At 35.7% G+C, this 16,436-nt stretch overlaps 1 protein-coding gene and 1 long non-coding RNA gene across 8 annotated transcripts in view; one reads left to right on the forward strand and one right to left on the reverse strand.

Annotated features, from left to right (window-relative positions):
- The window catches only part of CFAP69 (cilia and flagella associated protein 69), a 61,373-nt gene that overhangs the window by 25,796 nt on the left and 19,141 nt on the right, over nt 1-16,436 (forward strand). For all 7 annotated transcript variants that reach the window (XM_007076754.2, XM_042965904.1, XM_042965911.1 and 4 more), the window contains 6 exons: nt 946-1,069; nt 3,890-3,938; nt 4,030-4,151; nt 7,067-7,283; nt 10,144-10,308; nt 13,669-13,784. In XM_007076754.2, the coding sequence (XP_007076816.2) occupies nt 946-1,069; nt 3,890-3,938; nt 4,030-4,151; nt 7,067-7,283; nt 10,144-10,308; nt 13,669-13,784 (793 nt within the window). The remainder of the gene's footprint in view (nt 1-945; nt 1,070-3,889; nt 3,939-4,029; nt 4,152-7,066; nt 7,284-10,143; nt 10,309-13,668; nt 13,785-16,436) is intronic.
- The window catches only part of LOC122233505, a 48,907-nt gene that overhangs the window by 11,733 nt on the left and 20,738 nt on the right, over nt 1-16,436 (reverse strand). The window lies entirely within an intron of this gene.

The following is a 16,436-nucleotide window of genomic DNA, read 5'->3' on the forward strand; positions in this document are numbered from 1 at the left end:
TTACTTTAAAAAATAAAATCTTTCAATAGTAATAATAATAATGAGAAGAAGAAGGAGGAGGAGGAAGAAGAAAGGAGAACAAAAGAAAGAGAAGAAAGAGGAAAGAAAGAAGAGAAAGAAGAAGAAGGACAAGTGAGTGCTAGAAGACAAAGCAACAAATGCCCATTGTATAGGAAACCTGATGTAGATTTAGAGAGTTAATAAATACTTCCTGATGAACCTTAATTTGGTATCTGAATGATAAATGTGAATTGGCAACAGAGAAGAGTTTTGCGTCCTAGACAGGGGAACAGAAGTGAAAATAGAACCTAGCAACATTAAAAAAAAAAAAAAAAACTGAAAGAAATTCAATATATCGAGAGCAGAAAATAGTAGAATAGGGAGAGATGAAGCTAATTAGCAGGGACCATAACATGAAAGGCTTGATTAGCCTTGGTAAGGAGGTGTAGGACTTTTTAATATTAACGACAAAGAAAAGCCTTTAAGTAGTTTACAAAGGAAAATGATATGAATTAATCTTTATTTTAGAGCACTGTACCCACCTTGTATAGATTTGGATTGATGGATTCTTATGTGATAGAGATTTGAATCCTATGTAGAGGCAGATTTGGAAATGTAGAAAAGATTACAAATACTTTGAAATGAATAGCATAATATGAAAATGGGGGAGGTGCCTGGGTGGCTTAGTCTGTTAAGCCTCAGACTTCAGCTCAGGTCATGATCTTGGGGTTTGTAAGTTTGAGCACTGCATCAGGCTCTGTGCTAACAATGCATAGCCCACTTCGGATCCGCTGTCTTCCTCTCTCTGCCCTTCCCCTGATTGTGTTCTATCTCTCAAAAATAAATAAGCATTAAAAAATAAAAATAAAAAGGGGGCTTTTGTTGGTAGACACTTAAGTAGCATTTACAAAAATATGGTTTTAAAGATATGATTTTGCTTTCTAGGACTTTGAAGGAAGTATTTAAAAATCTGTTTATGAGAGGTTTTAGTCATTATGATCGTCAGCTTAGAAATGATATATTAGTAATCACTACAATTATAGCTCAAAATCCTGGAGCACCAATGATTGTAAGTATGAATCAAATTGCATTAATTTTAATTGTGGAAGTAGTTGGTATGGGGGGAAGGAGTCCTAAACTATGTTGTAATAGTTATGAACTTTGTTGTGATGCCCAGGTATATTGTAATGTCATTATGGTCACCAATACCCTTGCACTCTGCCAGTTCTTCTTTGCAACCTTTTGGAAACCTGAGATTCTCTTAATATTTTATAATTTACTTACATATTTACCATTTATGATACGTTACTTTGCTTTCTGATAATATGAGTTTATATCTGGCATCATTTCTCTTTCACCTAAAGAATTTACTTTGCCATTTCTTGTGATGGAGATCTGCTGGCTGCTGGCAGTAAATTCCCTTAGTTTCTTTTATCTGAGAATATCCTTAATTCAGCTTAATTATTGAGGTTTGTGTTCACAGAATATAGAATTCTTAAGTTGAACATTTTTATCTTTTAGCATCTTCTGGTTTCCATTGTTTCTGATAAGAAATATTTATTATTTCAACTTGTTTCCCCATGGACAGTGTATCACATTTCTTTCTGGCTGTTTTTCAAGATTTTCACTCTATCTTTGGTCTTCAAAAGTTTCACTATGATGTGCCAAGATGTGGTTTTCTTTGTGTTTGTTTATCCTGCTTGAGGTTCATTCATAGAGCTTCCTGAGTATTTAATTTTACTAAATTGGGAGAATTTTGGGCCATTATTCAAGTATTTTTTCAGCCCCTCTCTCTCTCCTCTTCTTCTGTAATTCAGATTACATGTATGTTTGTCATGAGGCTCTGTTCACTTTTTTCAATAATTTTTCTATTCTTCAAATTCAATAATTTGTATTGGTCTATATATGTAAATTCACTGACTTTTTTTTTTTATCCTCTTCATTCTGTTATTAATTCCATCCAGTACATTTTTATTTCAGATGTTACATTTTTGGGATTTTTAAAAAAATTTTTGTTTCCTTTTTTATAGTTTATATTTCTCTGCTGAGAGTTCCTGTCTTTTGGTTTATTATGAGCATCTATACCATGGATTCTGGTGTACTCCTCTGACAAATATATACTTTTTTTGTATTAATAGGCATTTAGTTTGGCTACTCATCCCTATGGTGGATGACAGGTCAAATCTGAGTTCATTTCTTTTGGCCTCACTTGGGATGCTTGAGAATTCCCTGCCCTGGCATGATTCAGGCATTAGCCAGAGATTTGGGAGTTTATACACAGAAGTTGAGGTTCCCTTTCTGTGGCTCTCTCCTTTATGTGGGATTTCTCTCTTCACATTCCAGTAGTAGCAGTTGCCCTGAGATTACCTCTGCCCTCTGAGTCTTCAAACCACTAAGATTACAGCTTTACTCTGAGTTGTATCATCCATACAAGGTGTAGACTAGGGCCTGGCCTCAGTCTAAAAGCCATTTTTTTAAAAAAGGGAAACCCATGCAGTTTGCATTTTTTAAAAAATGGGAAATCCATTTCTTTCTTCAAAGTTCTGAGTCCCTTCCAGCGTCTGCTTGGTTTTGGTCACAAAACCATTGTTTTTATATTTTGGTCAGGGTTTATGATTGTTACCTGAAGAAAGGTTTTTTATAGGAGCTACTCTGCCATCCCAGAAGCTGAGCCTTCCCACATTTTATAATGTAAACCTCACTGAATGATTGACATCCCAGAGTAGAGATCTTTGGCAATGACATTCACATATCAGCTACACACTTTCTAAGTTGTGCTTAAAGGAAATTTGGGAGCGAAGGCCTCAGTCTCATATCAATGGTTATCAAATGATCCCAACAAAGAACAGTCATGGAATTTATAATGTGCAAATGGGGCAACAATCCTCCATAGCTTCCTACTCAAGGCTGCAATGTATGGGTAGACCTGTATGTTTCTCTGGAAGCCCCTGGTTAGTTAATAAGTTCTCATTAGCATCTTTGCAAACATCCAGGTGCATTTTATGAGTCATATAACATCTTCACATTTAAACAAACTATAGGGGGACATCTGGGTGGCTCAGTCGGTTAAGCATCCGACTTCGACTCAGGTCATGATCTCATAGCTTGTGAGTTCGAGCCCCACATCAGGCTCTGTGCTGACAGCTCAGAGCCTGGACTCCACTCCAGATTCTGTGTCTCCCTCTCTCTCTGCTCCTCCCCGGCTTGTACTCTGTCTCTTTCTCTGTAAAAAATAAACATTAAAAAAAGTTTTTTTTAAAGAAACTGTATGGATCCTAAAGCAGTACAAATGAAATGCTGCAAGCTCTAAAGCCCAGGGTTTGTCCCTGTAAACTCTCCCTAATTACAAAGTCCAATTAGGATATCTCTGTCTGTAATGAGTTACCTCATGCTGAAATGTTTGCAATTCTGTTTATTCTTCAGGGCTTTTAATGTTAACTAGGAAATGTTATGTTATCTCTTGACCAAACCTTTGACATAATGAGATTGGTTGGGGTAAAGGTGGGAAGCAGGGTTGTTTAAGAAGAAAAGCTGTCGAAAATAACATCTTTCTCCCTCATTTTGTCACTTAAGGGTATAAATAATAAATTACATGAGTAATTTATAGTCTTAATACATTTTGGGTTCTTACCAAATTTTAAATAGCATCCTATAAGATATAGAATAATCTAAAAATATTTCTTAGAACCAATAGAAGGAAGTTTATATTAAATAAATTACAAGTTTATCTGGCTTCACATTTCTTGCTTTCATCCCTTTCTATTATGAGTAGTTTATGAAGTCAAATAAATGACAAAGGGAATCTGATAAAAATAGTTAAATATTAAGTAAATATAGACATCTGTAACTTCCATCTAATTAAATCATCCTTCTGTGTATTTATTATTAGGAATGTGGCTTTACCAGGGATTTGATACTATTTGCAACTTTTAATGAAGGTAAAAACTATAAAGCTTTCAACCTATAATTATCCTGATGAGTTTTATACATTATTTTAGCTGTTATTTTCTTTTTTTTTTCTCCTAACAGTTAAAAGTCAAAATCCTTTGGTAAAAGGTCTTAAGCTTTCTAATTCCTATGAAGATTTTGAGTTGAAGAAACTGCTATTCAATATAATTGTGATCTTATGTAAAGATTTACCTACTATACAGGTAAAAAGAAAAACAATCAAAACAAAGCTAAAATTGCCTCACTTTGTAGTGTAACTTTTTAAAACTCATGACTGCAAATCTTTTATCAACACATAGGTTTACTATAGAAAGTAACTTTTATTGGGCAGAATTTCATCTTTGCAAAATTTCTTTTGATTACCTGTTTAATAAACAGTGAATTTACCTAAATTTAAACCACATAAACCAAATAAAAGCAGGAGAACCTTACTGATTTATTTATGTATTTAGATCTCTTGAATAAGAAAAAAAATTAAAGAAAATCCATATAGGCCCATCCAGCCTAATAGTCTGTCTCTGATCATATTATGACTAAGGCTTTAGTCAGGCAGAATGCATTGCTGCCATTTTCTAGCAACGTGATCCCACATAGGCTGTCTAGTTTCTAAAAATCCCAGATATCTTAATTTCAAAATGGGTATAACACCTACCTCATGGAATTATGGGTTAAAGGAGCTCAGGATTTTTCGGTATTACAACTTTGAAAAACATACACACACACTAAAAAAGCCCAGAGAAAGAAAAATTGTCTTTAAAGTTATGGCTTTTTTTAAAATTTTTTAATGTTTTACTTATTTTTGAGAGAAAGAGCGACAGAGAACAAATGAGGGAGGGGCAGAGAGAGAGGTAGACACAGAATCCAAAGCAGACTCCACGCTCTGAGCTGTCAGCACAGAACCTGACATGGGGCTTGAACCCACCAGCCATGAGATCATGACCTGAGCTGAAGTCAGACGCTTAACTGACTGAGCCACCCAGGTGTCCCATAGCTTTATTATTTACATCAAAAATATATACTCTATAGAAACTAAGTGTATTTTCTGAATTGCCAAATAGAAAATCATTCCATAAAATATGGTTTTATTAGTACAGTGGAGTCTTCTATAACTATTAAAATGATAGCTATGGAGACAAAATGTACACTACAATTTACAAACCAATTTTAATTGACAACAGAGTCAAATAGCATAACAACTGTGGTGAGATTCTTAATACAGTATGTAAGCAGTGGAATCAACTAATTTGTTTTATGTCGTAAGTTTGTGGTCCATTAATAGTAATGATGATAAATATATGTCCTATTATTTGAAGTTCATGGAGTATTTTGAAAACATCCACTTAGGGGCACCTGCGTGGCTCAGTCGGCTAAGCTCCCCACTTTGGCTCAGGTCATGATCTCAGGGTCTGTGAGTTTCAGTCCCACGTCTGGCTCTGTGCTGACAACTCAGAACCTGGAGCCTGCTTCGGATCCTGTGTCCCTCTCTCTCTCTGCACCTCCCCCAATTGCGCTCGCGCTCTCTCTCTCTCTCAAAAATACATAAACATTGAAAAAATTAAGAAAACATTATCTACTTAGTACTTATAGTAATGCTAGAACTAGCCGTTGTTCTTATTCCTATTTTCTCACATCTATATCTTGTGTTCATTCCACATGGACTAGTAGAAAATTTAGAAAATAATCATAGATGTTATTGTGAAAAAATCTTTATAGAATAATACCAAATGAAGGGGCGCCTGGGTGGCTCAGTTGGTTGGGCATCCAACTTTGGCTCAGGTCATGATCTCATGGTCCGTGAGTTCGAGCCCCGCGTCAGGCTCTGTGCTGTCAGTTCAGAGCCTGGAGCCTGCTTCAGATTCTGTGTCTCCCTCTCTCTGCCCCTCTCCCACTCATGCTCTGTCTCTATCAAAAAATGAATAAATGTTAAAAAAAATTTAAATAGGGGCGCCTGGGTGGCTCGGTCGGTTAAGCGTCCGACTTCGGCTCAGGTCATGATCTCGTGGTCCGTGAGTTCTAGCCCCGCGTCGGGCTCTGTGCTGACCGCTCAGAGCCTGGAGCCTGTTTCAGATTCTGTGTCTCCCTCTCTCTCTGCCCCTCCCCTGTTCATGCTCTGTCTCTCTCTGTCTCAAAAATAAATAAATGTTAAAAACAAATTAAAAAAAATTAAATAAAAAAGAATACCAAATGAAAAGAAAATTGAATAGAATATAGCATATCATGTGTTGCTATCTTGTGAACCATATATAAGCATCAATCAGAATTAGCCGTGGGGCACCTGGGTGGCTCAGTCAGTTGTGTGTCCAACTCTTGATTTCAGCTCAGGTCATGATCCCAGGGTTGTGGGATCATGCCCTATGTTGGACTCTGAGCTGAGTGTGGAGCCTGCTTGAGATTCTCTCTCCCCCCACCTCTGCCCCTCTCCTCTGCTGGCACACACTCTCTCTCAAAACAGAAAAGAAAAAAGAAAAGAAAAGAAAAAGAATTAGCTATAACATTGACAATTGTCAACTGTCAACATTGTCCTATTCTAATAGCTATACATTTTTGTTCTGTTTTAGTGAAATAATGGATTCAGTACCATTTTAAAATTCTAGACATGTAATTATAAATATGGCTTGTGACCTGAGTGGAATTCATTGAATAGAAAATTTATATAAGTTATATTGCAGGTGCTTAAAAGTTAGCCATAGTCGTTATTTTGGATAAAATTGATTTCTTTATAGTATACAATTGAGTCTGTGAAGTGTTTGTTTTTCAAAAAGTGAAGGGAAGAGAGAAATGGCAGCAGTTTGTTTGCTCCAAATTTTCTGCTACTGTGGTTTAATAATAGGCAGAAGCTAAATTACATATATAAGCAGCATATATGAAAACGTTAATACTTGCTTTATACAATTGTCAGCTAGAGAGGGCATATCCCAGATAAAGGGGATCATAGCCGATTGCTGTTTTTGTTTTTGTTTTTTGTTTTGCTATTTAACATAGGCTGGGATCTTTAGGAAGGAAATAATTTTTTAATGATCATAATAAAACATAATATTGGAAATTTTTAATTTTCTTAGATTAAATAAAACTGTTTTAATTATGCTTCTAATAAAGTACTTTTTGCCCTTTCTCATAGCTATTAATTGATGGCAAAGTTATCTTGGCTTTGTTTACCTATGTTAAAAAACCTGAGAAACAGAAAACAATTGAATGGTCTGCAGCACAGTATGAAGAATTACAACTGCACGCAATTGCCACTTTGTCATCAGTGGCTCCTTTACTAACAGAAGAGTATATGTTGTGTCAGGGAAATGCTCGAGTCCTTGCATTCTTACAATGGTGTGAGAGTGAAGGTGAGTGATCCCTGTGAAAATTCTAATTTACAAATTTCAACGGAACTCTCAATATATGCATAGAAAAAGAAATAAAATTAATTAAAGCAAAGAAATAAAAATATATATCTGGTTTCTTGTGATTTATATTCATGTAAATATATTCATGTGTTTACATGTTGTTTTAAGGGAAAAAAATCTGAGATTTCATTTAAAGTCTGACACATTAGTAAATATCCTAACTATAGGTAACGCGTACCTCTCAGTAAAAGAAATCATTCATATAACCTGATTTAAATTTTTGTATCATTAGGCTTATCCAACAATTATACTAAGTCCTGGAAATATTTTAATTATTCAACAAATATTTGTCGAATACTTACTGGGTATAGATATTGTTTTAGCTGCTAAAGATACATTTATGTTCAAAAAAATAAAATCTCTACCTTCATGGAGCTTAAAATCTCCAGCCAGAAGTAATGACTCCACAAATAGCCTACCAAATTAGCAAACTCCCAGTTTATACAAATACTTTATTTCAATTCTCATCATTCTCAGAAAGGAAATGAGAAATGACTTTCTTTAAAAAAAAAAAAAAAAACGTTTATAAGGAAGATACTGAATTCTTGTAGTAATTTTGCTCTAGAAATAATTTGGTATGATACATTTTCAGTAGATCAAGAAAATCATATATCCATGAGAGAGGGAAAAAATTATAGCTGATTTTTTTTATCCTCTATTTTCTAATATGCTGAGTTACTAATTTTTTTCTTGGTAAACTGCTGTGCATTAAATAAAACAATTCTTCGGTCTATTCTTTATATCATTTATGTTTACAAAAGATTATAAGGAAAAAGAGGAAATGCTGCCTAATATGAGGAAGACTTAGAGCTAACAGTTATTGAGTACCTACTGTGTGGAAGGCCTTAAACACCTAACAAGTATTAACTCATTTAGTCTTCACAACAAATCTAGGGGTTATAGGTACTATTTCTATCCCTGTTGGTCAGATGGGTAGAACTTAATCAAAAAAGTTAAACAACAGGGGTGCCTGGGTGGCTAAGTCGGTTGAGTGTCCGACTTCGGCTGAGGTCATGATCTCACAATCTGTGGGTTTGAGCCACGCGTCAGGCTCTGTGCTGACAGATCAGAGCCTGGAGCCTGCCTTGGATTCTGTGTCTCCCTCTCTCTCTGCCCCTCCCCTGCTCACGCTCTGTTTCTCTCTGTCAAAAATAAATAAACATTTAAAAAAATTTTTTTAAATAAATTTAAAAAAAATAACATGTTCTTGGTCACACAGGAAGTGGCACATCCAGGATTTAATGCAGGCATTCTAGCTCCAGAAACCCATTTTTAACCTATACACATACACAATACTCACAACAGTACTTTTTTGAACGTTATTTTAGCTTTAAACAAAATGCTACTTCTAAAGACACTTTTATTTTTTAAATTGTTTGTTTATTTATTTTGAGAGAGAGAGCACGCACAAGCAGGAGAGGGGCAGAGAGAGAGAGGGAGAGAATCCCAAGCAGTCCTAACACTAGGTGCGCGCCCAACATGGGGCTCGATCTCACAACTGTGAGATCACAACCTGAGCCAAAATCGAGAGATGGACAATTAACTGACTGGGCCACACAGGTACCCCTAAAGAACCTCTTAAAGAATGCATATTATTGTAAAAAAGAAAGGAGAACTAGCCTTGCTATTTACCAAGACCTACCATAAAGCTATAGTGATTTAAACTGTACGGTATTAGACAAGGAATAGATCAATGAAAATAGAATATATGGGAGGTTGGCATTATCAGAGATGATATTGCTTTCAGTGAAAATAAAAATTAGGTTCTTTCACCTTGTTAAAAAAAATGAAATGCAAAATAAATTAAAGCCCAAAATGTGAAAAGTTAAACTGTAAAAATCTTAGAAGAAAACATGGGAAAATATCTTCATGATAACAGGGTAGGGAAAGACTTAAAAACCAGAAGAGCCTAAACTATACAGAAGATGAATGCATTTAATAATAAATTTAAGATGAATGCATGTAAAATTTAGAATTGCCTGTGTGACTAAATCTGAATAAAGTAACAATCTACAAATTGAGAGAATACATTTATCACTTCTGTGAATAATAAAAGATTAGAGTCCTGGCTCATAAAGAACTCAAGAAGAAAATAACTCTGTAGAGAAGGTGACAAAGAATAGTGACTGCCAAATCACAGACAAAATCTCAAATTTAAAAAAAAGGAAAAAAAACATTAAAAGATATTCAACCCTATTGGTACTCTCAGAGAAATGCAAATTCAAATAACAACAAACTATCATTTTCCATTTAACAGATTGGGGAAAATCTATTGGTCTTATACATTGTATCCATATAACCACTTTGGGAAGCAATTTAGGAATTTAAGTAAAATTCAATGTGGGTATATCCTATATGATTCTGGTGTCACGTGGCAAAACCTTTCTCAGTGGGAATAAGAGACATGAACCAGAATGTTCACTGTAGCAGTTTGTACTACTGAATGGATAAACTGTGATTTATTTATAAAATGAATGTTGAAAGCAATTAAATATTTCAGTCTGTAAGAGTGTGACTACTTTAAAAACCGTAATGCTGAAGAATAGTAGCAAGTTACCACAGATACACACAATATGATACATTTGAGTAAAATTTTAAAGCATATTTCCATTCTGGGAAGAGAAGGAGAAGGGGGAAGGGATACTATTTATTTCTCTAAAAAAAACAAGTATGACAAAATTTTAACATCTTTTTAAAATTAAGCATACATATATAAGGTATTTGATGTATTCTATTTTATTTGAAATGTTTTATGCTGTAAGTTGATACAAAGTATTAAATTATTAATATTTCTCCACAGATTCCTTCTTTAGTCATGGTAATAGTTATCATGGTACAGGCGGCCGTGGCAACAAGTTTGCCCAGATGCGTTACAGTTTAAGACTCTTGAGAGCCATGGTCTATCTTGAGGATGAGACTATAAACAATGATCTTTGTGAAAAGGGAACAATTCAGCAACTGATAGGTAAACATAACATGTTTGTATACTTATGAAAGTAGAATATTTATAAACTAGAGGTTTTGTTTGAAATATTTCTTACAAATTTATTTTGTCTTTATAGCTTAAAAACCCCTGAATACTCTCTTGATTTTTGTTTCATATTGTTGCTATATAAGACAGTTTGTCTTTACTAAAACATCATGATCACTCATTCTGTAAACATCTGTTTACTCAATTCAGATACTATTTCATTTAGGATTATCTTTTTTTTTTTTTTTTTTGTAATGGGCTACTGTTTCATTTTTCTAGTAATATGATCACTACTTTTTGGCCAGGAAGAGGATAACATTCCATTTTCCAGTGTATCTGACATACCAGAACACTGGTATGCTGGGATATACAGATATGTACATAGGATATTCTTTTCTGTTATGAAATATCAGGATATCCTTGATTTAAAAAAAAAACAATGTTCATTTTTGAGGGGGCTATTTTGAGGGAGAGAGAGAGCGTGCAGGGGAGAGGGAGAGGGAGAGAGAGAGAGACACAGAATCTGAAGCAGGCCCCAGGTTCTGAGCTGTCAGCTTAGAACCCCTGACATGGGGCTAGAACCCATGAACTATGAGATCATAATCTGAGCCAGTCAGATGCTTAACTGACTGAGCCACCCACGTGCCCCATATCCTTGATTTTCAACTTAGATTTGACTGTTGAATCACCTTACCCCAAAGTACATACAGGTGAGCTCAGTATAAACTCAGAACACCTTAAAAGCTTTTTACCTTTTTCTAGTTCAGAAATAAATAGTCCTCTGGCCCTAACCTTTCCTGACTTTGCAAAGAGCTATTTTGGTTATATTCAAATTCAGTAATTGCCTCATGAGTAAGAGATAATTTGTTGGATGTCAATTAATTACAAATGCCTACTCAAAAACTCTTCTCAATGTTAAGTTAAAGTGCCTACTCTTCCATCATTAGTGGAGTAGAGTGGTACCCTTTAATAGCGGTGCCTTTTAAAATGAGGATATTGAGAAGGGTGCTAAGCAAAAACACTCACTCTCTTGATGACTTTACTCAGGATGACCAAACCCAAAAGTAGATATTATCACTTCTATGCACATTCCATTGTACAGAACTCAGTACCAGCCTAACTGGATGGAGTCTAGAAAATACAATTTTTCATATGTCCAGGAAGGAGTATTAATCTTACTTGTGTAGGAAGTGGGGTAGAGACAAGGGAAAACAAATGTAGAAGGATTCTTTTCTTCTTAAAATCCTTTCCCTTTAACTTGAAAGAAGCTGATCTTTATCATGTGAGTTCTTAGAGGCAGTAGTGGCCTTCCCTTACTCAATCCAACAGAAGGCTCAACAAATAGTTTGTTCAACAAATAGTAATTGCATTGTAAATGCAAATGTTTATAATACTCTTTGTGCAGGCACAGGACCTTGGCCTTAATGAGAACAAAAGAAAAGATGTCTATCATAGAAAAATAGCATGTGTTACCTAACACCATCAGTAAGGCCCCTAATGAGTAATACAGAGAGTAAATACCACAGAAACTAAGAGGTTATCAATAGTTTTTAAGGCTGGGTAATCTTGGCAGGATTAAGCCGGAAGCTTTATTGAGCTTGGGTAGGAGGGTAAAGCTAGTTTTGAAACAGAAAAATAAAGGAGATGGTTTTTCAAGCAAGGGAAGAGCAGGGGCAGAGACATGGTGTCAAAATATGTATGATAATGTGTGCTGAACTAGCTTAAGTGAAGTCTTCATAAAACTGAACATATGCATCAACTATACTTCAATTTAAAAGTAATAAAAAACAGAAATTGAAAATAAGTGTTTTATGAAAACAAATAATATGAGATATAATATGTCTAGTTAGGAGCCAAGCTAGAAAGAGTTTTGAATAGCATTGTCTTTAGGCATGGGGAGCCATTAGTGGTTTTGATTAGGGAAGTTAAGTATAATGATGTATTAGGAAAAGGAACCTGGAATAAATATATCTGATGACTTAGAAAAAGGAGAGGGCGCCTGGGTGACTCTGTCGGTTGAGCATCCGACTTCGGCTCAGGTCATGATCTCACAGTCCATGAATTCGAGCCCCACATCAGGCTCTGTGCTGACAGCTCAGAGCCTGGAGTCTGTTTCAGATTCTGTGTCTCCCTCTCTCTGCACCCCCGCCCCCCCCCCCCCCCATGCGCACGCTCGCTCGCTCGCTCGCTCGCTCTCTCTCTCTGTCAAAAATAGACATTAAAAAAAAAAAGAATAGAACAAGGAGAGGATAAAGGCAAGGAGCTAAAAGATACTGAAATATGAAGGAAATAATTCAATATTAACATAACATGTGGGATAGACAACATGAAAAGTAACATACCTGCACTCAAGTAGGAAGGAAAATGAAATCCTCTAGAAAGGAGAATCTGACCCCTGGCTAATGAGATTGAATTCCTAGGTGTTCCTAATAAAGGAGCATTGGCCCATCTGTCCCTGGCATGCTCCTAAACCGGGCCTCCAGCATGCTCAACTAGCCCCCTAGAGATTGATCCAGCACCTGTCCTTCGTTCTAATGGGACCAAAAATCATCCCTTCAGGGCTAGCTATGGAAATAAGCTGTGATTTCTGTGGCCCTCTTACTTTGTTTGGAACATAACTCCACCCCTTCCTGCTAATGCCAAGGACTTCTTTAACAGAGAAGCAATGACTTTTGTTCCTCATTTAAAGCTTGAAGGAAAACTTCTTTTTGAGGCAAAATTTTATTGTGATTGTCATTCCATCAGTGTAAGTGGCTCTTTTCCAATCTTTCTAATTTTTTATTAAAAGCAGGGGAGAGATTTCAAAGGACATGGGAATACTGCTATCTAAAGTTGTTGAAGACACCTCCAGGTAGACATAAGGAGAAAATGCAGAAAGAAGTAACAGAGAAATAAAACATTTAGAGAGATCTACCTTTGCCTAAAATTGACCCTGTTAACCATAAGGAGATGAGCAAGTTGGGATCAGGCATTTTAGTCATATATTTGCAGCAGCACTCATCTCTGCCTCATGGCACTCTGTATATTTCTAAAGAGTTTTGTTTGCTGGGCAAAGTATCAGGTTGTTAGGGCATCTTTTAATGTCACTCCATTAATTCTGTACTAGACATGCTCTACATATGGGGCTACTGACTGTAGTCAGTGTTCAAAGAGTCCCTTTATCATCATCTGTCTACAGCTTCTAAGTAACTGTGCAATGAAAACAACCCCTTTTAAAATAGTTGCTCTAGCTGAAATTTTATAAGGAGTTTCTTTTTTTTTCTTTTTTTAAGAAGAGATTTCAAAACAGTAATTGATCAAAATAAAAATACAATGTCCAGTAAGTTTACATTCTTTCGATTTTTTTCATACCAGGCATTTTTAAAAATATAATCAAGTCTCATGACAAAGAAGAAGCCATTGTTTTGGAAATTCAATCTGATATATTACTTATCTTATCTGGTCTTTGTGAACATCATATTCCTAGAAAGGTAAGTATGCCTATGAATCCAAGTTTTGTTCAGATCTCCCAATCACCTAGCACTATGAACTTTTTTTTTTTTTTTTTTTAATCTCAAGTTAGCTAACACAGAGTGTAATCTTGGCTTCAGGAGTAGATTCCAGTGATTCATTACTCCCATATATACCCAGTGCTCATCCCAACAAGTGACCTCCTTAAAGCCCATCACCCATTTTACCCACCTCCATCAACCCTCAGTTTGTTCTGTATTTAAGAGTCTCTTATGGTTTGCCTCCCTGTTTTTATCTTATTTTTCCTATCCTTCCCCTATGATCATCTGTTAAGTTTCTCAAATACCACATATAAATGAAATCATATATCTGCCTTTCTCTAACTGACTTATTTCAGTTAGCATAATACCCTCCAGTTCCATCTGTGTTGTTGCAGGATTTCATTCTTTTTCATCACAGAGTAGTATTCCATTATATGTATATATACCACATCTTCTTAATTCATTCATCAGTTGATGGACATTTGGGCTCTTCCACAATTTGGCTATTGTTAATTTCACTGCTATAAACATTGGGGTGCATGTGCCCCTTCAAGTCAGCACTCCTGTATCCTTTGGAAAAAATCCTAGTAGTGCAATTGCTGGGATGTAGGGTAATTCTATTTTTAATTTTTTGAAGAAACTCCACACTGTTTTCCAGAGTGGCTGCACCAGTTTGCATTCCCACCAATAGTGCAAGAGGGTTCTCCTTTCTCCACATCCTTGCCAACATCTGTTGTTTCCTGAGTTGTTAATTTTAGCCATTCTGACTGGTATGAGGTGGTATCTCATTATGGTTTTGGTTTCTATTTCCCTGATGATATGTGATGTTGAGCATCTTTTTCATATGCATATTAGCCATGTGGATGTCTTCTTTGGAAAAGTGTCTATTGATGTCTTCTGCCTATTTCTTCACTGGATTATCTGTTTTTCATGTGTTGAGTTTGGTAAGTTCTTTATAGATTTTGGATACTAACCCTTTATCTGATTGGCCACTTGCAAATATCTTCTCCCATTCTGTTGGTTGCCTTTTAGTTTTGTTGATCATTTCCTTTGCAGTGCAGAAGCTTTTTGTCTTGATGAGGTACCAATAATTCATTTTTGCTTTTACTTCCCTTGCATTCAGAGACATGTAAGTAAGAAGTTGCCGTGGCCGAGATCAAAGAAGTTGCTGCCTGTTTTCTACTGTAGGACTTTAATGGTTGCCTGTCTCACATTTAGGTCTTTTATCTATTCTGAATTTATTTTGTGTATGGTGTAAGAAAGTGGTCCAGCTTCCTTCTGTATGTTGCTGTCCAGTTCTCCCCTCACCATTTGCTAAAGACACTGTCTTTTTTCCATTGGATACCCTTTCCTGCTTTGTCAAAGGACAAAGGATTTGTATGTCCATTTCTGGATTCTCTATTCATGGTCGATGTGTCTGTTTTTGTGCCAATACCGTACTGTGTTGATGGTTACAGCTTTGTAATAAACAGGAGAAAGTCCAGGATTGTGATGCCTCTACCTTTGGTTTTCTTTTTCAACATTACTTTGATTATTCAGGTACTTTTGTGGTTCCATACAAATTTTAGGATTGTTTGTTCTAGCTCTGTGAAGAATGCTTTGATAGGGATTGCACTGAATACGTAGACTGCTTTGGGTAGTATTGACATTTTAACAATATTTATTCTTCTAGTCCATGAGCATGGAATATTTTTCCATTTTTTTTGTGTCTTCTTCAATTTCTTTCATAAGCTTTTCATAGTTTTCAGTGTATAGATTTTTCATCTCTTTGGTTAGGTTTATTCCTAGGTATTTTATGGGTTTTGGTGCAATTGTAAATAGGATTGATTCCCTGATATCTCTTTCTGTTGCTACATTATTGATGTATATAAATATAACCGATTTCTGTACATTGATTTTATATCCTAAGACTTGGCTGAATTCCTGTATCAGTTCTAGTAGTTTTTGGTAGAGTCTTTTGGGTTTTCCACATAGAGTATCGTGTCATCTGCAAAGAGTGGAAGTTTCACTTCTTTGCCAATTTGGATGCCTTTTATTTCATTTTGTTGTCTGATTGCTGAAGCTAGAACTTCCAACACCAGGTTAAGCAACAATGGTGAGAGTGGACATCCCTGTTGTATTCCTGATCTCATGAGGAAAGCTCTCAGTTTTTCCCCATTGAGGATGGTATTAGGGCCTTTCATGATGTTATGTTATATTATAACATATAATATGGCTTTTATGATGTTATGGTATATTCCTTCTATCCTGACTTCTTGAGGGTTTTTATTAAGAAAGGATGCTGTATTTTGTCAAATGCTTTTTATGCATCTATTGACAGGACCATATGGTTCTTATCCTTTCTTCTGTTAATGTGATGTATCACATTGATTGATTTGTGAATATTGAACCAGCCCTGCAGCCCAGGAACGAATCCCACTTGATCATGGTGAATAATTCTTTCTATATGCTATTGAATTTGATTTGCTAGTATCTTGTTGAGAATTTTTGCATCCATGTTCATCAAGGATATTGGCCTGTAATTCTCCTTTCTAGTAGGGTCTTTGTTTGATTTGGGAATCAAGGTAATGCTGGCTTCCTAGAATGAGTCTGGAAGCTTTCCTTCCATTTTTATTTTTTGGAACAGTTTGA

The sequence above is a fragment of the Panthera tigris genome, chromosome A2 (genome assembly GCF_018350195.1).
Source record: "Panthera tigris isolate Pti1 chromosome A2, P.tigris_Pti1_mat1.1, whole genome shotgun sequence".
In the NCBI taxonomy this organism is placed as follows: Eukaryota; Metazoa; Chordata; class Mammalia; order Carnivora; family Felidae; genus Panthera; species Panthera tigris.